Source organism: Typopeltis vanoorti, chromosome 25 (assembly GCF_054136105.1).
Source record: "Typopeltis vanoorti isolate ZY-2024b chromosome 25, IOZ_Tvanoo_1.0, whole genome shotgun sequence".
NCBI lineage: Eukaryota > Metazoa > Arthropoda > Arachnida > Uropygi > Thelyphonidae > Typopeltis > Typopeltis vanoorti.
Window position 1 is genome coordinate 56039007 of NC_143573.1, and position 25403 is coordinate 56064409.

A 25403-nucleotide genomic window follows, 5' to 3' on the forward strand; every position below is an offset into this window, starting at 1 on the left:
ATTAGTAGCAGAGGCTCTACCAATCGACCAACCTTTTTTTTTTGTCCACCTTTTGTCTGGCAATCTGCTAATATGGCTAGCCTATCTCCGTTTACAATACTTCACAATATTTCTAGTCATCTCTCTAATTCTGGTATTTTTTATTCTATCCTTTTTTTTATTATGTGGAGCATTCTTTTCTCAAAGGCTCGTTGGACACACACAACTTATCTTCTTGTTTTTTTAGTCATTGTCCATAGGTAAACGCTGGAATAATACACATATTAAATAGCTTTCTTTTTAGACATACAGGTAAATCTCCTAACAGATGATCTGTATTATTATTATTACTTGACACTTCCAGGGAATCCAAAGACTCATCAGGGAGAGCACCTGCTCTACAACTCTCCACTACTCAATCCACCAACTACAGTGAACTGCAACTACCATCATCTACATCAGCACCATCTACTGCCCACCACCAATAGTATTTTCACAGACAATTACAAACATCCATTCCCACAGTGGGATTCAAATCTACAGCCTTATACAGCCAAAATGCTTTGTTCCCTTGTGTGATTCTTCTACTTATTTCTTTATCCTTGTTTTTCCTTAAAACTAACTTATCTTCTGTTAATTTTAGTTTGATTTTATCTGAGTTTATCTTATCATCAGTTATACTAAAAGAAACTGATAAAGTTAGGGATCTTGGAGTTTTTGTAGATAGGAAGTTAAAGTTCAAGAGCTATATACCAAAAATTGCAAATACAACTCAGAGGATAATTTTAGTTCTGAAAGGAACCTTAAAATGATTTTTGCATCAGATCAGGTTCTAGAATGGAAAGGAAACCAAGATTGTACCACTTCATAAGGGAGATGATGGAACTCAAGCTTCAAATTATAGGCAATCTGCATATCAGGTGTTGTGATTAAAGTGTTGGAGAAGCTAGTGAGAACCTGGAACAGATCTGAAATGAAAAAGAGTGATATTTTCTTTGATAGACAACACACAGATAAAAGGTTAAGTAAGGTTTTTGTAAACTGGATGAATGCAGACATTAAGCATGTGATATAGAGGAAGAAGGAATTATGCAGGTTGCATAACAAGTGGTAATAATCGGTTTCATGAGGAGTACAAAGACAGTACCCTTACTGGTCACCAAAAGGAGGGTGAGTCAGCAACAGTTAGCTAATGAAGCCAAAAAAAATTTTCGATATGTATCCAGCAGAAAAAAGAATATTGATTATGGAAGGATGACATTAGTTATGAAAATAAATGGTAAAAAGGATAACTGCCACAGAGGATATAGTTGAGATATTAAATGAGCAGTGGATAAAGGTACTTCATCCTTGTGAATATGACATCATGTGGAGTTTGAGAGCAATGGAAGAGGGATATAGTGAATTCACCAACCTTGATATTGATAAGGCTGTGAGACATGATGATATATCACCACATGTTTAGAGAGAATGTGCCAGGAGTTGATATCTGCCTTGCCATACTTGTTTAATATTAGCCTTACATTGGGTCAAGTTCTAAAGGAGTGGAAGGAAAGCAAAACTGTACCACTTCATAAGGGATGTGACAAAACTCAAGCTTCAAATTATAGGCCAGTCTCTATATGTCAGGTGTTTGAGTAAAAGTATTGGGGAGGTGAGTGAGAATTAGTATCCACAATTGGGTTTACAAGAGTGGTTTTTTCTTTGATGGATAGCACAGATATACTAAGGGAAGGTCATGTTTTAGTAATCTGCTGACTTATTACAATAAGGTGTCAGGTGCATTGGACAAGGGCGATGGATACACAGTAGTATACTTAACCTTACAAAGGCTTTTGATAGATTGGAGTGGAGTCCAAAAGACGGCTTGTGACTAGTGGTGTGCCGCAGGGTTCTATTCTTGGACCACTACTTTTCAATTTGTTCATTAACAATATAGGAAAGGATCTAAGAGGAAGTGTTCACTTGTTTGCTGATGATGCAAAGCTGGGTAGAGCAATTGTGAGTGCACAGGATGTCAAAATTTTGCAGGATGATTTGGATAGTTTGGAGGACTGGACTAGGAAAAACGGATGTCAATTTAATGTGGCAAAGTGTAAAGTTATGCATTTTGGAGTGAAAAGATTAGCAGCAGTATATTGCATTGGTGGAACCGTACTCCAGGAGATTGATGAGGCCAGGGATTTGGGAGTGTTGGTGGATAGGGAATTGAAGTTTAGGGGGCACATTGCAAAAGTGGCCAAAACAGCTCACCAAATCACTTGGCTTCTGAAAAATACTTTAACATGCAGAGACAAACAAGTTGTTGTTCCTCTGTATCGAGCCTTGATAAGACCCCATCTGGACTTCTGTGCCCAGTTATGGGCACCAGGGTTTCTTCTTGATGGGGAGGAGGTGGAGAGGATCCAGAGACGAGTGACCAAGATGATAGCAGGTCTGTGAAATGAACCTTATGAGAACAGGTTGAAGATTTGTGGGTTACAAAAATTGGTTGGTAGGCAGAAAAGGGGTGATATGATTGAGACATTCAAATTACTGAAGGGTTTCTATAGGATTAATCCAGATATTTTTGAGAATAGGATTGGTAGTGGGAGGAATAGGGGCCATACATGGAAGCTGGACAAGAGTGTGGTTAGCAGGGGTGTTAGAACTAGGTTTTTTACTTGGAGAAAGTGGTGAATGAGTGGAATAAGTTGCCAGAGTCTGTTGTGGGTGCTATGACTGTGAATGAGTTCAAGGCGAGGTATGATAGGTACTGTGTGAATGTCGAATAGTTGCTCTTGACATGATGTTAGGGCCTCCCTCGATGAGTGTCAACTCCTTGGAGTTGCCCGAGATAATAATAATAATAAATAAATAAAAAATAGATTGCCACATGATAAGTTGATAGGTAAACTAGAATGGGGCAGTTAGTTGTTAGATTAGTGCATTTGATTGGACATTGGCTGTCTGATAGGTATCGACAAGTTCTGCATGGGAGAACAATATCCTAGAAAAGAAAAGTCACTACTGGTGTGCTTCAAGAGCCTTAAGGGCCATTTTCATTTAACCTGTATCTTAATGATATTGGATTAGATATGAATGGGGATTTTTAATAGTAGATAGGAATCTAAAATTTAGAGGACGTATTTCTAAAATTGTGAGGACAATGATGCAGAGGATGCCAACTTGTAGAAATAAAAGGATTCTGGTTCCTTTGTGTAAGGCCTTGATTAGGCCACATATGGACTACTATGCACAGAATTGGTCACCTGGTTTTCAAAAGGATGAATTAGTATTGGAAATAGTCCTGAGGCAGTTGCCTAAGAGGGTTTCTGAAATGTTGAGTAGAAAGAAAGGTTGAGAAGATGCAATTTACATTATCTAGTGGATATGAGTAGGAGGGCTGATATGATAGAGACATACAAGTTGATAAGGGTTCTTATCATATTAATGTTGAAGAGGTATTTCACAGAATATTGGGAGAGGGGGAGGGAGTACAAAAGGTCATCCCTGGAAGCTGCATAAGGAGGATATGAACAAAGAAGCAGGTATTTTGGATGAAGTCTGGTGAATGATTGAAATACTTTGTTTGAGAGAGTGGTGTCTGAAGAGAATATGAATGTATTTTAGGCACAGTATGATGAGCTGAGTGTATGACTAGATGGAACCTTCTGCAATGTGTCTTTGACTCCATGGAAATCTGGGGATAATAATAAGCAGCAGCAAGTCCTTTTGTATCTTCAGAAGAACTTGATACCACCTTGCTTGAACTCTTATTCAAGTAAGGTGGTATCAAGCTCTTCTTCCTCACAATAGTTCAATATGGTTATATGGTTGTTGCTGATATAGAGGAGAGAGTGTAAAGGAGAGTATTAAAGATGATATCAGGATTATGGAATATAGATTATGAAGACTGACTGAGAATTTTTGGGTAGACAGACACTAGGAAACAAGAGAAAAGGGGGTGATATGATTAATGCAGACTTACAAACTTCTGAAAGAGCCATCATATGTGATACCAGTAGATGAAATTTTCCATTTTATTGAGGGTGTGTAGTGGATGAGAGAGCATCCATAGATGTTGAGAATGAATGAAGTAAAATATGAGAGCTAGATTTTTCTCTAATATAGGTGCACAATTGGAATGGATTGTAGTTGTGAGTGCAGTTAGTGTAACTGAATTCAAAGAAAACATGTGGCAGTTGTGTGGGTGATATGTGGCTACCCTCAATGTTTCCCTGACTCTCTGGAGCTATTTTAATAATATTATTATTATTCTGCTAATAAATGCAGGAAACAGTTATGTCCCTATATATCTACTGAAAGTTAATATGCATAGTGAGATACTTGCACATTTGTCATTATATACTGCCATCTTTTACAAAAACTTAAAAATCAACACCTATCCTTGGAAATAAAAATGACAAAGGGGGAGAGAAGAGAGAGAGAGAGAGAGATCATAATTCAAACAATTATTCTTAATGAATGTATCACTTTATATCCCCAAAAAAGTCTCCCATCAGACATAATCACTACACTATAGTTTCATCTGGATTACCATATGTTATCCACAAAAAATTTCTTTCATGCTGAAAGAATTCAAGAGTCTCTTTCTTCTCATGAAGTGCTTTAGTACTCCATTTGAATGGATAATGTCTTGAATTATTTCATATGATAGCCCAGAAATCTCTCACTTATGTTATCCCAATAAAAAGTAGTGATTAAATGAAGTCTTCTTTTACATAATGCAAAAGAAGACTTCATGTAATCATGTACTTTTTTAAGTAATCTTTGTTAAGTAATCTTGTCTCTTTCTGCTTTAGTAAAAATAGAAACAATTCAATATAGTTCCATTATGTGAAGTAGTTTCCTTGAAGAGGTATCAAATTATATATTATACATTATTTCAGGAGTGGTGTTAAGTGATGGGCAAAAGTTAGGGGCAGAATTCAGGAGTGGTGGATAAGAATACGATACCTCTCTCTGCTTTGTGAGACAGCATGGCTTTGCTGAACTGGAGATCTTGCTTTAATAGCTTAGCCATTTTCTATAATAAAGTGACAGTTCAGCTGCACAAGAGAAATGGCCTGCACTGTGATATTGCTGTACACCATGAAGCTAATATGAAATAAAAAAAACTAGAATATTTCTAAGAGAGTGGCTGAGAGTTGAACATCAGATGATGAAACTGATAGAACTTACTCTAGAAGGGAAGCGATCAGTGTTATAGGAGGTTTTTTCTCCACTTGATTAGAAATTAAATATGACAAGAAATTACATTTTTGGTTGAAAACATAATTCTGTATACATGTAGCTTAGTCACAAAGATACTTCATGCACAAACTATGTTTGCTTACATTGTATTAAACAATACTGTCATTTCTTGGCAAGTTTAATTTAAGGTGACCCATGTATAGGGCTCTGTTATTATTAATACTGTATGGGCACATCTAGGGAATCTGAAGACTCATCATAGGAGACCAAAACTATCCACACAATATCTATCTTATCTCTCCTTGAATCCCTTAACATATAAAGAACTCACAACTGACACTGGAAACCCATTCCATTCATCCATATTTCATTTCATATCTCCAAGTGAAATATCTAGTCCTCACACTTCTATTAATTACCCTCTTACTCAGTTTCCAGGGATGAAACTGAGTAAGAGGCTAAGTACTGAACATTTCCACTGCATCAATCCAATAAAATCTTTTAAGTAACTTAATTACATGGTAGTGTTTGGTAGTGTTTTCAGAGAGCTCCCGAAAGCTAAGTATAATTTTGAGTGAAAATTAGAATATAGGTTTAAATCATAATGTAATATTGTCTAATTTTGGTAGCTTGTTGTGTCTGTGTGATTTTGGTGTGAATTCCGTTTTATTTAATTTAGTATTTTAACGATACATTTCATAGAATAGCACATGGCGGCAATGCAACGTAAGATAATGGCGTTCAAAAATACGACGCCTTTGTTCAAAAACTGTAATGTGAGGGAGTTTGTCCAATGAGATATGTGTGGGATGTATACATTCCCGAATGAGGCTGGAGTTTGGATTGAAAGTGATAGTGGTGGGAGAATGTGCAGAAAGTGTAAGCAAAGTGAGGAGTTGAAGTATGTATCAGGTTGTGAGATAGTTATGGTTGAAGAAGGCCAGAATGTGAGTGAAAATAGTGGCTTGATAGGGAATTGCGATGTTGTACAAGATGGCAATGAGAGCGCTGATCAAAGAAAGATTGAAAGCAACTATACAGAGAGAGAAAATGGTTTAAATAATGAAAAAAATGAGGAATTATTTGAGAGTAGAGAGTGAGATTGCTAGGTTGTGCGCAGTGATAAAAAATGAGCAGCGGCAATTAGAGCACCTGCAAAACTCTTTCCAGAGTGATTCGGCTAACGTAAATAAACAAGTGTTTGAAAGGAAAAATAAGCCTAAGAGTGGGTGAGTTTCTGAAATGAAGGAAAGAGTGTTGTATGGTGACTCTTTATTAAGAGGAGTGACAGATGGGAGTTTAACTAAATCGTACTTACTGGGTGTGAAATTTAAGGATGTAAGTGAGAGTATTAGAGCGCAAAAACAGAGCGTGAAAGAATTGATGGTGTGGCAGGTATGAATGAATTGAAAGGAGATAAATTTTTTATGAGAGAGGATTTGAAAGTGTTGTTAAAGGTAGCGAAACAAAAGAGTGACAGAGTTAGAATGGTGAGTCTGTTTCTGCGGTATGACAGAGAGGAGTTTAGAAGGAGGGCCATAATCGCAGATGACATTATGTGCAGGTTATGCAGATAGTGTGGTGTGGAATTCGTGAACGTGTGGAATAAGTTTGATGGGCGAAAGAATTTATACAAGATGGATGGCCTGCATTTGAATGGAGTTGGTGTGCAGAGACTGGAAAAAGTGTTGCTGAATGAAGTGAAAATGGATGTGCAGATCCAGGGAAACTAGACCTACCAAGGAGGGGGGGGGGGAGAGTGGATATGCAGTCATCAGTGAGATAGTTGAGTGTAAGAATGTATATAATGTATCTGAGCCAGTACTAATGACAAAAAATCGGAATTTTTGATTAAGACAGGGTATATGTGGAATTACCATGCTGGCTAGTACGACAAGCTTAGGAGATTGCTTGGATCAGTGCCATGGCATGTACAACTGCAAGGGCTGGATGTCGATAGAGCATGGGAAGTAGTCAAGGAGCATTTACAGGAGGTTATGGCTGATTGTATACCTAGAGTCCGAATAGTAAAATAAGTAGAGATAAAATAGATGAATAACACCATTAAGCTTGAGCTGCAAAAAAAGAAACAACTGTGGAGGGAATTTAAAGAAAGAGGTGACCTGCAGGCACACGAACGGTATAAAGTGCAGGCCAGAAGGGTAACAAGTGTGGTAAAAAAAGCAAAAGCGGATTATGAAAGGAAACTAGCTATGCAAGCTAAAGAGAATCCCAAACAGTTCTTTCAATATGCTGCAAGCAAAAAAAAAACTGTACATAGCAAAATGATTTTAAGGAATGACGATGGTAAGGAGGTCACTGAATCAGTCGATATAGTGGAATTACTGAGTGAGCACTTTGGAAGAGTATATCATCCAGGTGGTGACATTGAAAGAATGAAGGAACCATTAGTTTATATGGGAATTGTGATGAATGAAGTGGAGGTAACTAGTCTATTACAGAACCTCAATGTCAATACATCTGTGGGATTGGATGGTATACCGGCACGGGTCTTACGTGAAGCTGCTAAAAAATTATCAGTGCCCTTGACCATGTTGTTTAATCTGTTTAGTCTCAGGTCTGGTTTAGTCCTGAAGGTATGGAAAGAGGGGAAAAGAGTTCCACTGCATAAAGGAGGATCCAAGACTACTGTTGCAAATTACTGACTGATCAGCATATCAAGAGTCGTCAAGGTCTTGGAGAAAGTAGTCAAGGGAAAAATACAGAAATGGATTGATAATAATGAGATACTGTATGGGGGACAGCATGGCTTTGTGAAGGGTAGATCATGCCTCAGTAACTTGCTCAAGTTTTATAACACAGTGACGGCTGAACTGGATAAGGGTAATGGGTTTACAGTGATACTGCTGGACCTGGCTAAGGCCTTTGACAGGATACCACATAGAATTCTAATCCGTAAACTGCAACATATGGGAATGGATATAGGGTTGGTGAGATGGATAGGTGGGTGGTTGATGGAGAGATATCAAAGAGTAGTTTATTCAGGAGTAGAGTCCAAAAGACGGCTTGTGACTAGTGGTGTGCCACAGGGTTCTGTTCTTGGACCACTGCTGTTTAATTTGTTCATTAACAATATGGGGAAGGATCTAAGAGGAACAGTTCATTTGTTTGCTGATGATGCACAGTTAGGTTAGGGCAATAGTGAATGCAAAAGATGTCAAAATCTTGCAGGACGACTTGGATAGATTGGAGTTCTGAGCTAAGGAGAATGGATGTCAATTTAATGTGACAAAATGTTAAGGTTATGCATTTTGGGGTGAAAAGATTAGCAGCAGTATACCACATTGGTGGAACTGTACTCCAGGAGATTGATGAGGCCAGCGACTTGGGAGTGTTGGTGGATAGGGAGATGAAGTTTAGGGGCACATTGCAAAAGTAGCTAAATCAGCTCATCAACTCACTTGGTTGTTGAAAAATATTACAGAGGTACAGAGATACAATAACCTTGACGAGCAAGTTATTGTACCTCTGTACCGAGCCTTGATAAGACCTCATCTCGACTACTGTGCCCAGATTTGGTCACCTAGGTTCCCTCTTGATGGGGAGGAGGTGGAGAGGATCCAGAGGCGAGTGACTAAGATGACAGCAGGTCTATGGAATGAACCATATGAGAACAGTGTGGGTTGCAGAAATTAGTTGATAGGCGGAAAAGGGGAGATATGATTAAGACATTCAGATGACTAAAGGGTTTCTATAGGATTAATTCAGAGGATATTTTTGAGATCAGGACTGGTGGTGGGAGAACTAGGGGACACCTATGGAAGCTGGGCTAGAGTGTGGTTAGCAGGCGTGTTAGGGCTGGTTCCTTACTTTTAGAGTGGTAAATGAGTGGAATAAGCTGCCAGAGTCTATTGTGGTTGCTATGACAGTGAGTGAGTTCAAGGCACGGTATGATAGATACTGTGAGAATGTCGCATAGTTGTGTGGACATGATATTTAGGGCCTCCCTCAATGAGTCTAAGGACTCCCTGAGTCTGCCTAATAATACATAAAGGGTTTCTAGGATTTTTCCCCTATTTTCTGCATATCATCTAACTTCCACAACTCACAAACTCTCAATAAGGAGCATTCTACAGACTACTTACCATCTTGGTCACTGAACACTGAATCCTATCCACTACTTCATCCCTAAGAAACATAGGTGACTAGACCTGAGCATAGTAATCCAGTTGTGGACATATCAACGCCTATAAAGAGGAAAAACTTCCTTATCTTTACTTCTTAGTGTGTTCTTCAATAACCAAGTAATCCTGAGCTAGATTGGCAACTTAGCAGTATGCTCACTAAACTTTGACTCTGTACTACCATCCCCAAATCCCTAGTTTCATCTGTTTCATGGAGTACAGTTCCACCAAAGTGGTACATAACTTGTAATCAGTTTATCCCAAATTGCATGCATTTCTTCACATTAAACTGATACCCATTGTCTTTTGCCTATAATACATTCCAAAATACGAGGAATGTCCAGAATGTAAGTTCCGTTTTTAAATTTTTCACTGCAGCGCTGTAATCGCAATGGTGCTCATACGTGCTGAGTTTTTTGATTCTTTAGCAAGGCATTAGTGCCATTTTCAGACATTCTCGCAGTGCTTATGCTTTTTGGTGTGCGTTTATAATGTCTAAGAAAATCAAATTGCCCACTGCATGTAAAATTAAATCGCCTTCCGCATTTGAAATTAGGTCAGTTATCTGTTTCTTGAATGTGAGGAACATTAAAGCAGCTGAAATTCATCGGCAAATTATTGAGGTTTATGGAGAACACGCAATGAGTGATTCAATAGTATGAAGATTGGTAGGACTTTTTAATGAAGGAAAGATAGGTGTGCACAATGATAAATGGAACAGGCGACCATCTTTAGTGACTGACGATTTGGCACATTCAGTTGAAGAGAAGATTCAACAGAATATGGAATTCACTATGACGTCACTCCTGCTGCAATTTACAGAAGTTTCACATTCATGCCTTCATGAAATTGTGTCGGAGAAACTGAATTATCACAAATTGTGTGCACACTGGGTGCTGAACTTGCTTACAGAACAACACAAAGTGAATTGGCTGGGCAGTGCATTGGAATTCTTGACACGCTACCATGAGGATGGCGATACTTTCCTGAGCAGACTTGTCACTGGTGATGAGACTTGGGTGTTGCATGCAACCCTGAATCCAAACAACAGTCCATGGAGTGGAGGCACACCTCATCACCAGTCAAGACAAAATTGAAGACAATGGTTTCCACTCAGAAAATCATGTGCACTGTGTTTTGGGACAGACAAGGAATTTTGCTGGTAGACTTCTTGGGTCAAGGCTCCACAATCAATGATGCAAGTATGTACTGCCAAACCCTTAAGAAACTGTCGTGCGATCTAGAATAAATGACGTGGCATGCATACAAGGGCCGTTGTTTTGATTCATGATAATGCCTGCCCACACACGGCTGGCATAGCACAACAACTTCTCATCACCTTTGGCTGGGAACAATTCCATCATCCCCCCATATAGTCCTGACCTCACACCAAGCAACTTTCACCTGTTCAAACATCCTGAAATCTTACCTTGGTAGCTGGCAGTTTCAAGACGACAATGAGGTCAAAGAAGCAGTCAATACGTGGTTTGCGTCACAGGTGGCAACCTTCTAACGAAGGTATACAACTCTTGGTGCCCTGTTATGATAAATGCCTGAACAATGGTGGAAATTATGTAGAAAAGTAGTGAAAGATGTCTACTTTAATTTCCAATAAAGTTTTTTTGTAAGTATATTTTTGTTTCTCTGACAGCCCATCGGAACTTACTTTCTTGACGTCCCTCGTACATTTCTTCACATTAAACTGATACCCATTTTCTTTTGCCCATACTGACATCCTGTTTAAATCATCCTGTAATCTCTCCACATAATCTTCATTAACTGTTACTGTATACCTAATTTTGTATTATCAACAAACAACTGAATATATCCATTCAGATTATTTTCTATGTCATTTATGTACAAATTAAACAACAATGGTCCTAGTACAAAACTTTGCGGCACACCCTAGTCACTTGCTTTTTTCCTGTATTCTACTCCTCCATATACAACTTTTTGGCATCTGTCCATCAACCATCCTCATCCATATAACCAATGTCTCGTCCATTCCTATTTGTTTTAATTTGCATAACAGTTCTATGTGGTATTTTGTCAAATGCATTTGCAAAATCCAGCAGAATCATTGTGTGGTCATTCCCTTTATTCTACTCAGCTGTCACTCTATTATAAAAGTTAGTAAATTACTAAGACATGACTGACCCTTCTCAAAGCCATGCTTCCCCTCATAGAGTATCAAATTCTTATCCACCCATTCATGAATTAACTGTTTGATCAGCTTTTCCAGTACTTTTGCTGCCACCACTCTTGAGATACTGACTGCTATATAATTTGTTACAGCAGTCACAGAGCTTCCATTATGCAAAGGAGCCTCCATTGCTCAGTTTCAATAATGCCCTTTGGTTGGAAAGATCTGAGTTTGAATCTTGTCAAGGATGTGAAGAACCTTTATCAGGGCTTTTCAACTGAAGTTGGAAGTTATTTTTCACTTGGTTAGACTATAAATTATATATTTAGTTTAATCCTTTATCCAAGTGTAAGCAAACAAAGTTTGCACCTGAAGTATCCTCATGACTGGGGAAACTCATGGCAAAGGTGGACTGACTTCACATTACTTGCCTTAGTATCCCATAATGCAAAGCACATCTCCTTGCAGACATGTATAATGCTGTGCATTATGGGAAGGGTCACTACCTAGACCAGTTTCGATTTTTATTTGAGGTCTCATCAGTGGGAGCCAGATCCAGAGGTGATACTAAGGTTGAAGTAATGCAGAGACCCTTCCCATAATGCACAGTATTATACATGTCTGCAAACGTGCTTTGTATTATGGGATACTAAGGCAAGTAATTTGAAGTCTTAATTTCTTTATACGAGTTCCCCAGTCCTGAAAATAGTTCAGGTGCAAATCATCTTGTTTGCTTACACTTGGATAAAGGATTAAACTAAGTATATAATTTATAGTCTAACCAAGTGAAAAATAATTTCCAACATCTTTGTCTAATCCAGAGTTATTTAATAATAAGGTGTGACATTTTTTAGCAACTCATATATGGAAATATGACTTCTGCATTGCTTCAACTTTGGTACCACCTCTGGGTCTGTCTTCCACTAAAGAGACCTCAATAAAGGTCGAAACCGGTCTTGGTAGTGACCCTTCCCATAATGCATAGCATTATACATGTCTGCAAGGAGATGTGCTTTGCATTATGGAATACTAAGGCAAGTGATGGGAAGTCAGTCCACCTTTGCCACTAGTTGCCCCAGTCCTGAAGATACTTTAGGTACAAACTTTCTTTACTTACACTTGGATAAAGGATTAAACTAAATGTATAACTTTTCAACTGAAGTTGAGTTAGCTGGTCTCATATGGAGGTGACAGGTTTTTTCCCCTCTGGAAACTGATTTTTCATCCTACAAAATAGGCAAACAGCCATTAGAACACATGCAATTAACAAACACAATTCACTGGCCTCATAGCCTGAGTTGCTTTGGCCATAATTCCAAATAAACCAAACCTTATGGAAAAGAATTATATTGTCCTCTGTCCCCACTCCCTTGGAACTCTGCCAGAGCTGCAATTTAACCCAGTCAGTCTCTGTCGCATATGTCATAGCAGTAACCTCACTTGAATGATATATATGCTTGTGAAGTAGTCACCCAGTAACTCAACTGTTTTATCTGCTTATGTCATCTTGTCACCATCAGAATTCATCAATAAATTAGTAAATAAATAAATAAATAAATAAATAAATAAACAAATTTAGTACTTTAATGAAGGTTGAAACTGGTTTGTGTAGTGGCTCTTTCTATAATGCACAGTATTATACACATCCAAGAGGATGCGCTTTGCATTATGGAATACTAAGGTAACTGATTGTCATTAGCCTCTGTATAGAAGTAGCCAAGACATTACATTGCCAACTACTTGCATTGTGAGTAGTTGACGCTGTGATTTCTGTTATTTTCTCCTTTTCGATAATCAAACAATTCTCTTTTTCAGTGATTGCGCTGAATCCCTTAGAAATATATACAAATTAATAACAATAAAAAAGAACTATTTTCATCATATCTGATTTGGGACAGTAACATTTTTTGTATAAAACGAAGTCTCAACAAAATATAGCTAAAAAAAGTTCAGGAATGCCTTGCAAAGTAGTCACCCAGTGAATGCTTTCCTTCCCCAACATCTACAGTATGAATTAAAAACTATAAACTAATTTATATAACAAAAGAAGACTATCATTAATTCAGGAGGATGGGAAGTATACCAACAGTGCATATAAAGCATTTAAAAAATACTGCCATATCAGAATATTTCCCTATATTTTGAAGTGTATTATATTATGTGTATTATGCTGGAAATGTACTGAAAAAAAGGTTAGGCTAATGTTAAAAAGCATTCTGACACAGAAATTGTTATCCATTATCATGGCTTTATAAGGCCATGATGATACAGTTATATCCAGCTGGGCTGTTGTGCACAGATTTTGCTGCCTGAGATTCTTAGGGATGAAGAAGCAGAGCCAGAAATCCAGAGGCAAATGACTAATATGGTGAGAGATCTGCAAAGTTCTCCCTGTAAAAACTGATTGAAGATTTATAGATTGCAAAATTTAGTCAATGGTTAAAGAAAAGAGGAGATATGTAGAAACATATTAATTACTGAGGGAGTTTTATAGGATAAATTGTTATATTATATAGGGTATCTCCATGGAATCAAAAATTTCATCATGGGAGACCTATGCTAATCATTATTCACATGATACCTATCATACCCATCCTTAAACTTGTTCACCTTCAGGGCTCTCGCAACTACTTCTGGCAATCCATTCCGGTCATTCACCACTCTCCAAGCAAAAAATCTAGTTCATGCATCCTTGCCACACTCTTACACATCTTCCAGGATTGATCCCTTTCTTCTCCTTACTTGTCATGTATTGAACAATTTCTTTTATGTCATTCTTATAGAATATCTTCAGCAACTTAAAAGCTTCTGTCATTTCCTCTGAATCCTCTCCACCACCACCACATCCCCAAGAAATTCAGTGACCAAATCTGTGTACAGTAGTCAAGATGCAGCTGCATCATAATCTTATAATGAGAGATAATAACCTCCTGTTTTTAATGGTTAGTGTGTTTTTCAACCTCCAGGTAATTCTTTGAACAATACAATGCAAATATAACCGTCTATAAATATAAATTCAGAAGAAAATTTTCACTTTATAAGAAGCATATGATGATAATAAATAAATATGACAAAATAATAATAAACATGATATCTTGTAACATATTGTCTATGTTACGAGATATCTTTTTCTCATTGTCTCAAAATACTAATTATATTTCAGGGTGCAATTCATAAGTTTTCCTTCAGATCCCATGAGCAGAGAATAGTCATGAATACAAAATATGATCCAGACCAAGTTAAATGGGATTGGATAGGTCATAACTTATATTTTTCAGATAAAGGTGGTAGTATCTGGGCATGTAAAGAAGATACCGGTTACTGCACTTTATTGGTTACAGTTCATATGAATATCAATGGTTTTGTATTAGTACCAGAAAATGGGTAAGAGAAATGTTTGATATAATTCTGACTCTTTTTTTTTTTTTTTATAACTTGTTATTCTATTGCCATAGTAATATTCAGAGTTATATAATTTGAAAGTTCACATTAGAATGTTTATAATGATTAGCAAGAAAAACCAGGAAAAACATTATTGAAATGATCTGGTACAATCATAAGAGTATTTGTTTTGCAAGAGCATTGTTATATAGTGACATAATTCATTAATGTAATAACTTATACTATATAGTTTTTTTTTGCCTACTCCTCTACTGAATAGAGTAGAGGAGTAGGCAATGAGCAGAAGCGATGAATGACACAATGCATGATGGCTGTGTTGAAGCAAGCAGCAACTGGCCTGGTTGGCCAAGTGATTAGTACTTAACAAGCTGCGAAAACTCAGCTTCCTGGTTTGATGATTGCTTGTTATCTCTCCATCCACAAGAAACTGAAAAATCTTCCCTGTATTTATACTGTTCAGTCTTAGCACTAATTTTTGGCTGTTTTATCTCATTCTTCCATCTGTTTATCAAACTGAAGTTCACATTCTGTGGATGCAACAAATGCCCTGATGTCTTGTTTACTTGTTACTGAAATTTTTTCACTATTTCAAACAAAATCTAACAGTCCATCATCAGTAACACAATAAAGAAGTTTGAAAGATAGAACCTACAACAATGAATTTAGTGTCTCTTAAAATTTCTTCACTTTTTCGCACCAAATCTAATTGTCCATCATCAGTAACATAATAGGCAAGTTGTAAGAGTAGAAAAGTTCTTGGAGAGGTAGACAAGCTAAATAATTAAAGTTTTTATAATTAATAATTTAGTTTACATTGTCATTTAAAAACATACTTCTAAAAAATTAGAAGTATGTCTAACCAACATATAAGCTTATCAACAGGAAAAGTAGAACCTACAACAATGGGGTTCACGTAATAGTTAAGACATAAATAGTGACATAATGTTTTTTTTTACAATTACTGAAAATAGAATCTCCCAAACATTTTTGTAAGGCGAGATAGCTGTGCTGCTATGGATTGCTCCAATGCCTTACTGCATTAACCCATTATTTAAATGCTTAAAATATTTAAAGCTGCACTTATACTGCATTTTTGTTTTCCTTACTTAGTCACTGTCCTGGCTTGTTCTTTATACTGTATGTAGCTGATTATTATCATTTTCATCTTGTGACTCCAAAGTACTTTTTTCCAGATTTCATGCTTTAGCACCTCATTCATATATTTTACACCTACCTTATTCAGCCTTTTGGCTTTTGGAATACATTCACACATTGATGATGTTCTGTATTTGTTTGTCAGTTTGCATATATAATTTCCCTTCCTTTGTTCACTAATTGAAGTTGTTTATACAGTTCTTCATCACCACTCTCCACATTCCCTGGCCTCTAGCAACATCCAACTAATTATATCTTCCTGTCAACTTCCACTTTACACCACACTGCCTCATAACCCGTGCCACAATTTCTGTCGTTCATGTCTACTTTATGTGGACATAATTTCCCTGCTATCATCACCAGCACTCCCACTCCCTTTTTGTCCTTTCTATCCTTGCAAAAAATAGTGTATCCTTCCATTTCTATTCCCATTAGGATATCTTCATTTAATCATGTTTCAATTATTCCAATGATTTTGGGGTGAATAAACTTGGTGAAACCATTTCATCTCCCTTATTTTTGATAATTCTGGCATTTGTAAACAAACACAACAGTTCATTTTTAGGTCTATAACCAGTCCTATTGAAGCTATTTGAAGTGTGGTGAATTTCCTCACCACACCCTGCTCTTGCTCAATCACCTTTATCACCTACTACATATATCTGCTCAGTCTCAACTTGCCCACCCATATCACAATATACTCCGTCTCCATGGCAATCAACATCCACTCTCTCTCTCTATGCCATGTCTCCCTGTCCACCCAGCCTCCCCCCTCCCCATTTCTCTGTTCCTCTTGCATTCCCTGTTTTCCTCTCTTCATCTCTCCCATTACTATTGTTTACACTGCCAGGCACTTCTGTCTCTTCAATACCACTCTCCTGTGCTTTGACTACATCTGTTACTTCTTATATCTTGCTTGCATCACACACTTGAACCTCTATGTAGCAACACTTTCTCCAGTGCACTCACTTCTGAGCCATTCAAGCGCAGTCTATGACACCTGTATAATTCCATTCTTCCCTGAAAGACATGCCATACATCCACAAACTGTACTCCCTTCTCACACAGCTCTGCTATCATACCTTTCATAATTCTGGCTCTCTATCTCAACTCATCATTGTCATACCTCAGCAACACACTGACATCCTTTCTCACCATACCTTTATCTTTCACTCTTCTCAATAACCTCCTGATATTTTCCCTATATATATATATATATATATACATGTGAAGATTGATTTACTCAGTTGCGGTACATTTTTATAAAAAGATTGAATGACTAGAACTGAGAGAAATGAAAACAAAGTTTATTAGTACGACACAACTAGCTTCAGCTTGTATCAGCCTTCGTCAGGTGCACATTAAAAAAGAAGAAAAAACCAGTAAAAACACATGGAGGAAATAACTGTAAATAACACGGAATATTAGTGTATATATATTTCAACATTGAAACGTTGAAGTCTGCACATTCAAAATTGTTCCCTCGTTGGCTTCATTGTTGGGCATATAGCATCTCGTGAATGCCAGTATTTGACCACAGCAGAATGACAGTCTGAAAGGTTATAACTCAGGTTGTTGTTGAGATGTAGGGGGTTGAGAATGATTTCCTTTGATTCTATTATCTTCCCTTCTACTTCATCATGGCAACGGAAAATGTTATTAGAATAGAACATGACTAGACAAAGCACTGGCTCTTGTTTTCTTGTAAGTGACGTCTCTGTTGTGCTCCTCAAATGTTGGATGTTACAGATGGATATATATATATCCATCAGAGGGAATATGCCCAAAAAAAAAAAAATATATATATATATATATATATATATATATATATATATATCCATCAGCCAAAGTCCTATGTCATCGGTATCATGTCCAATCCCATTTGCTCTGACTTACTACATAGGGCTGTATGCAGTGTCCTCTGACTATGTCTGCAAAGTCTAGCAGTATTGTGTTGCAGCCATTTCCCTTATCAAACTCAGCTGTCACTTTATTGTTCAGGTGTATAAATTACTAAGAAAACCTCCCATTCACAGAGCCATGCTGATATGTTAAGGGCTGAATTCTGCACTTGATCATTTTTTCAATATGTAAACTACCACTCCTGAGATATTTACTTGAATATTTCTGTAGACTGGGTGGTGACAAATAAATGCATTATCAAATTTGACTTAACAAACAAGAAAAAATAAAAGCTGAATTGGCAAAATAGATTGCAAGAAAAGGAAAGAAAAATGAATTACTCAATTTTTTTAGGGATAAAGCATTCAAATTCTTGCATGAACAGAGGACATGCAAGGATTTAGTCCTCTCACTACAGGATATTAATGTAAATGAAGTGTCAAATCTCCCTCTAGCTTTTGAGAGTAGATAGAGATACATAAAGGAGCTACCCCCAAGTGATAGCCTCTTTATCTACAGTGATCATCTGTAATCAATTGTGTATGCAGGAACAGAATTGAAGAACAAAGTCACTAGCGGTGTGCTTCAGGTGATTGTTTTGAGTCATACTATTTAATTTTTATCATACAAGCATGGAGTTGAAGAACTCAGTGCTAACTCTATTCATGCAATACCTATCATACTTTTTCAAAACATTCTCCAGAAGAGAAATAACTTCTTTACCTCTGCTTGTCAGTGTGTTCTTTGGTAACCAAGCAGTCCTATGAGCTACTTTAGCCACATTCACAAATATGTGCCCTGAACTTTAGTTCCCTATAAATCTTTAGCATCAACAATTTCCTGGAGTCCATTTCTGTTAATTAACATAGGACACAACCAGTAATCTTTTCATCCCAAAGTGCATAACATTATACTTTGCTACATGAAATTGGCATCCATTATTTCATTGTGTTAGTCTGTGTAGAAATAATCTGCAGGATTTCTACATCACCTGTTATTAACGATCCTCTGCTCAGAGTTTTGCATCTTCAGCAAATAACCAGATAAACTTACCTGAACTCATTTCCTTTATCATTTGTATACATATTAATAGCAGTGGTCCAAGTACAGAGCTCTGTGCACACTGCTTGTCACTTGTCTTCTTCTTCTTCTGTGTTCAACACCCTCATATGCCAGCCTGGCTAGCCGAGTGGTTAGCGTATCTGCTCTCCAGTCAAAAGGCTGCGGGTTCGAATCCCACTGTGGACATGGATGTTTGTGATTGTCTGTGGAAATAATAGTGGTGGTGGTGGTCGGTGTTAGATGCCGTTGGCATAGTTAATGGATCGGGAGGCAGAGACAGAGAGTTGTATAGCAGGTGCCCTCCCTCGATGAGTCTTTGGACTCCTTGGAGGTGTCAAATAATAATGATAATAATTTTTGATGTCTCTCCATCAACCTATATCTTCCTATACCTATATACATCAGCCTACATATTATCCATATCATCAGCTTCGTATCCATCTTCATTTGCTCCAGTTTATATAACATGACTCCTGTCAAATGCTTTAGCAACATAAAACAGTATCATCATATAGCCATTTTCTTTATTCATTTCAGCAGTCACTTTATTATAAAAAAATATAGAAAATTACTAATGCATGATAGCCCTTCACAAATCCATACTGCCTGCCCATCCCACCCATAGAGTTTCATATTCTCATTCACCCATTCCTGAATTCTTCTGGTTTTAACAAACTTCCCCGTTAATTTAGTTGTCAGTAGATATTGAGTGGTCTATAATTTGCTATCTTTTGGTTACTTGCAGCTGGGTTTTCTCTTCAGTTTCCTCATCCTCTATGAAACTACTCTAATAGATTCTCCTATGTAATAGAATTATTTGACCTATTTTTCCATTCCTTTGGACCTAACCACAGTCAAAACTTAAATTGAAAAGCTCAGAACATTTCGTACAAAAATGTGTCCATTCCTTTGTGCACTTTCATAATACAAGGCTAATATAACATCAAATGGCTAAGCAATAGAATGGTTAGCCCCTCCAATTCATCGACCTCTGTTCTCACTTTAGTCCCTGTTACATCTAGCACAGCATTAACTCCACCTTAATGGAACGCTCTTGTTAAGTGATCATTCAGTAAGTCAACTTTTTTTTTTCTGACTCTCTTACCTCTCTGCCATCATCTTTCATTAAATCTCTCCTATAGCCATTCTACATTTCATTCATGTTACTGGAAATAAAACTTGTGTGGAATTTTGTTTAGCCTGCTCGGCTAGTTTCCTTTCGTAATCTGGTTTTACTTTCTTTTACATACTGTACTGTTATCATACTGTTACCTTTCTTGCTTGTACTTTGCACAGCTCATGAGTATCCTAATCACCTTTCTTCTTATATATATCCTCCACAATAAATATTATGTGTTTGGCTGGGGTGGGGTATAAGTAAGAATGATCCTACTCATTAATGTAACTGTACTTTGATTTGATCTCCTTACCCTGGGTATACAGTTGGATTTTGCTTCTTTCAAACATCTCTTCATGTCTCATACACTTCTAACTTTTTTTTCCCTTCCAGATTCTTATACCATGTCATTGCTTCAAGCTGTCTCCTCAGCTTCTCATAATTACTGTTCTGTTTCTCATACTTTCTCAAATGAAAATTCCACATGTTTGACAAACTTCCCATGGCCAAATTGCAAGATCACTCTCCTCAGTCATAGGCAACATGGATACTCACCTTGGTTACTGACATCTTCTGATGTTATCCAGCATGCGTGAATCTTAAGTACATTGCATTGCATGTTATCTCAGTTACTTATCTCTTAGAAGTTCTATGAAATCCATTTCCTTGCCTCCAGGTGATCTCTCCTTCCAGTCTATGTCTCTGTTGTTGTCACTTATAATAAATACTTTCCATGCACTTATGCAAATTTGCTAATGCACACTGTTTACATTCTCTTTCTCTTTATATATATATTTAATTCTGTTGGCATCTGTCTCACTCCAGATAACCTCAAGATTGTCTTGTGCATATCATTTGTCTTCCTGCTGAACTCCTACTGTTATTTGGCTTCAGTTCTTTTGCTATCATTAGCAAAACTCTTCTGCCCATCCTGTTTTTTCTGTCCTCCCTGAAGATACTGTATCTCTTGCATTCTATCCCTATATCATCCACCATCAGTCAAGTCTCACTAATGCCTATAACTTTTGGCCAGGTTGAACTATCTTATGCCAACAACTCCTTCCTCATGTAGCCGTTCCTGTTTTGAAAAATAGGCTTGAATGAAAAATTTAACAGACTATGAATGGGATTTCCAGGAAGAAAATCTACTCTTTCTGTTCGAAACCAGCTAACTCTTCTTCAGTTGAAAAGTCTGGGATTGGAACCTGTGTTTTCAACCAAAGGACAATGCCATTGACATGTAAAAGTAAAAATGTTATAGTTGCATTCATTAATAAAGAACTTGATCAGACTGCATATGGATTACTGTGTGCAGATTTGGCAATCAAATTTTCAAGGTAAAGCAGATATGTTACAGAGAATGACTAAGATGGTGTCAGGTCTCCAGAATACTGGGTATATAAGTTGGTAAGTGTTATTTCCAGATTAGTGTCAAAAAGAGATTTTTCATAGAAGGGAGAGATGTCGGAGCTGAATAAGATATCATCCCTGGAAGCTGTATAATGAGGATATGAGCAGGAAAAATTAGGGGGGTTATTTTGCCAAATGTTTTATTAATGAATGTGACTATACATCTTTACTTCTGTATGTCAATGATATTGGCTGAAAACACTTAAGTTCCAATCCCAGTAGTCAGAGGGAAAATGCATTTTCCATGTGAGCTGAATGATTTCAAGGCATGGCTTTAATGAGTTTTATGTGTAATGCTCAGGAGACTGTGATGAGTTTTTGACTTCATGAAGGTCTCATGATAAAGATGATAATGAATTCAGTAAGAAAATGATATCTAAACATGAAGGATAAGACTTAAAATTGAAAGGTGCTTCTTTCCTTGGTGGATTTCATGTTCTTTCCTTCAACCGAAGCAATGGTGTGCAAAAAAATTATTGCCAAAACAGGTGATGAAGTTCTCTGCTTATTTTCTCTGTTATTTGATGTTATAACTTCAAATAACTTTGAGGTTATTTGATGTTATTTAAGCAGCTTATCTTTCATCTGACATGGTAGCATTGATGGTATCAGAAAGAAATAGGTACAAAATATGCTTACATAGCAGTCATAATTACTTTGTTTGATTAGCATGCGAGGTTTATACTTCCAAGATGAAAAAAAACTTTTGTTTCCATGCCAATTTTACACACCAAACATAATAGTCATTGCAAGTGGATTTAATATGATAGTAGGATTCATCATGATTTATACAGATAAGTTTTCTTTGCTTAGAGATTTTCAAACAAAACATGCAAAAGTTGCCTATCATCTAAAATATGTTTTTTTCTATTGGCAGACCATACATTTTTATATTGTCATGGTGGCAGGAAGCCTTATAATTCACTTCTCCTAGAAACAGAAGTTATAACTACAACTTTAAATATTATAATGTATATAATATGGTAAATTGTACCAGAGTCAAAGTTTTACCAAGCCAACAAGATGTTAGAAACATGCTGTCTGCAAGGATGAATACTATATTTTAGATAATTCATTTATCTTTCATCCACTTTATGAAAAATAGAATGAAGTTCATGATCCTGAATCAGTTAAAGTCCAAATAGGTAATATAGATAGTGTTAATTATACAGAGTAGATATCACAAGTAGTTTTTTGACAGGAGTTTTTAAAGCTGTTTCCCATACTTTGGGAGATTCACATATTCATATTTATTTAAATTAGGTTCGTTATTAAGAGCAGCTGTTCCAGAAATATCTCTTGTTTAAACTTGGTGTAATGTAATGGTGTTTTCTATTTGATTCTATGGCCAGTGCATATGACATAGTATGGTACACCATTCATTGATTTTTCTATAATTTGATAGTGGATGTATTTTTTATGTTCTCTTAGCAGATGTTAGTTGTTCTTCTATAACAGACCTTCTTGCAGGAACAGTGAAATTTGTAAACAGCTGGAACTGAAAACAGAAGATGCTAAGTATTACGAAAGCAGATAAGAGTGACTAGCTTCATGTTGCATTTGAAATCTACAGGGAGATTGTATTTTTATATAAAGTCATGGCTGTTTTTTCTGAGTTATGTAGAAATAGAAAACAGTAATGGCATTATTTTAATCCAGATATTGCAGAGGGCATGGCTGGTGGAGAATGGATTTAGTATTTTAATTATGTGGTAATCATAGCTGTTGGGTTACAAATTGTGGTGAATTTAGTTGAGTTCAACTGTGAGAAATGGCTGGAATTCCAGTTGTTCAAATAGTGAAGGAATTGGCCGTATGCACCATTTAAAAATGGCTGGAGGAAAGATGGACATAATTTTCTATATATTTGTGTATTTTGTCCTTTGATGAAATAACCAGCATTGATGCTAGATTTGTAAAGATGTAATGTAGAGGGGGAGTATTAAGAAGAAAACTTGTGAAAAGTAAGAAACTAACTGTGATATCTGAATTGTTTAGGATAAAATTTTGGATAGAGGATTTGAAACAGATAGCATTTATAATATATATAAGGTTGGTAACATTCACTACTAGCACCCATAGTAGATGTTTCTTAGGATCAGTAGCATTCATGGACTTAAGAGGGTTATTTGATTCATGATAGGTATTCCATGTAATCATGTAAGAGGGAAAGATTAGCTAGATTTCAACTGAAGCACTAAATGGCCAGTATATTATGTCTGTTAATTGTGTGTGCTTATTTACTACTTTGTCTCTTTTGTAGGATGCAAAAGCTGAATTTTTGAGAAAACAAATTAACCACTTCTGAAAGACAGTGTGGAAAGATTTTGGTTGACCTTACATCATGCCTGCTGAAGAGCAAGTGTTGTGACATTCTCATAACTGCATTACAGAGACAATACAAAGAGACAGGAGTGGAGTTTGTGAATGTGTGGAATGAATTTGAATGATAGGTGAAACTCTAATAAATGGGTTACATTTTAAAGTTTGGTATGTCTCATTTGGAGAGGTTGTGAGATAGGTTGCTGAGAGGCTTAAAGATGGATGAGTGATCTGAAGAAATAATGGAAGACAGAAAAGAACAGGGAGACAAAAAAAATGAAGTGAATGAAAGAGGGAGATGAATGGACATGCAAAACGAACAGAAAAATGAAGGGAGGGTTGCAACAGATCCAAACGTGAATTACTATGTTGATAAATAGCTGTTGGGTTAAGAGAAATAAGAATTTATTGCACTATTTGTTGATTTTCCTGAAAATTGTTCGTATAAGTAACAGTTGAATGAGGACAATGTATTCTTAGAAAGAAAAAGATGGAGGGAGATGTTTCCCATAACAATAGAAAGGGAAACAAGGAAAGAGGCAATGCTGAGGATAGTAAAAGAGTTATTCCTGGATAGAAATGCAGGGAGGGGGAAATGATGACAGCAATTTGAGATAGTATGGTGTGTGAGGCAGAGAAAAACAGGATGAGTGGGATGTTGCTATAGTTCCAGAATGTTTTATATAAGTTTTTTGTGACTAAAATAACTGTGAATATTAAGTACTTTTTATTCATAATCAGTGATTCTAACAGGTGCTTAAGTACCGATGACCTTCCAAGGAATTTTGTAACCATAAATCTAGGATAAAGTGGTTAGCCTTATGCCTGTAAGTATTTTTTTGAAAATGCATGTGCTCTCCTGGCTAGTTTGCTTGATTGCAGGTTATAAAATTCCAAGTTTATGGGAGAAAAAAACCTATGTGAGAATATATGTTGAATTACAAGGTATCCTTTTGCAAAACTCCGATGACAGATTTAAGCAGTAGCATGAGAAATTAGGTGGAAAGGAGATTAGTAATACTTAGACATTATTATTATGTAACACCTCCAGGGAGTCCAAAGACTCGAGGAAGGGCATCTACTCTACAACTCTCCATCTCCACCACTTGCAACTACCTTCATCATCTACACCAACGCCATCTACCGCCCAACCACCACTAGTATTTTCAGAGACAATAACAAACATCCATGCCCATGGGGGGGATTCGAACCTGCAATATTTTAGCTGGAGAGCAGATATGCTAACCATTCAGCCAGCCAGGCTGGCCTTATTCAAGGAATATTAAGCAGCAAAAGTATTTTAACATATTCCAAGTGTTCGGAATGTACATGTACAAGTGTGAGGACCACAATGCAAGAACAGTGAGGATACCAGGAGTATCCAAAATAAAGGAGATGAATTGGTGGCACTGATAGCATCAACCTGGCCAAAGATTATTGGGATTTCTGAGACATGGTTGATGCAGGATGATATAATAACTGGAATTGAAGTGGCAGGGTACAGCAATTTTTGGCAGGATAGGAAAGGAAAACGTGGTGGTGGAGTACTGCTTATGATAAGTGATGACTT

At 36.8% G+C, this 25403-nt stretch overlaps 1 protein-coding gene across 1 annotated transcript in view; it reads left to right on the forward strand.

Annotated features, from left to right (window-relative positions):
* Window positions 1–25403, forward strand: part of LOC150092758 (low-density lipoprotein receptor-related protein 2-like) — a 599453-nt gene that overhangs the window by 539331 nt on the left and 34719 nt on the right. Inside the window, exon 26 of the mRNA XM_090414271.1 lies at window positions 14627–14847. Coding sequence (XP_090270397.1) covers window positions 14627–14847 — 221 coding nt within the window. The remainder of the gene's footprint in view (window positions 1–14626; window positions 14848–25403) is intronic.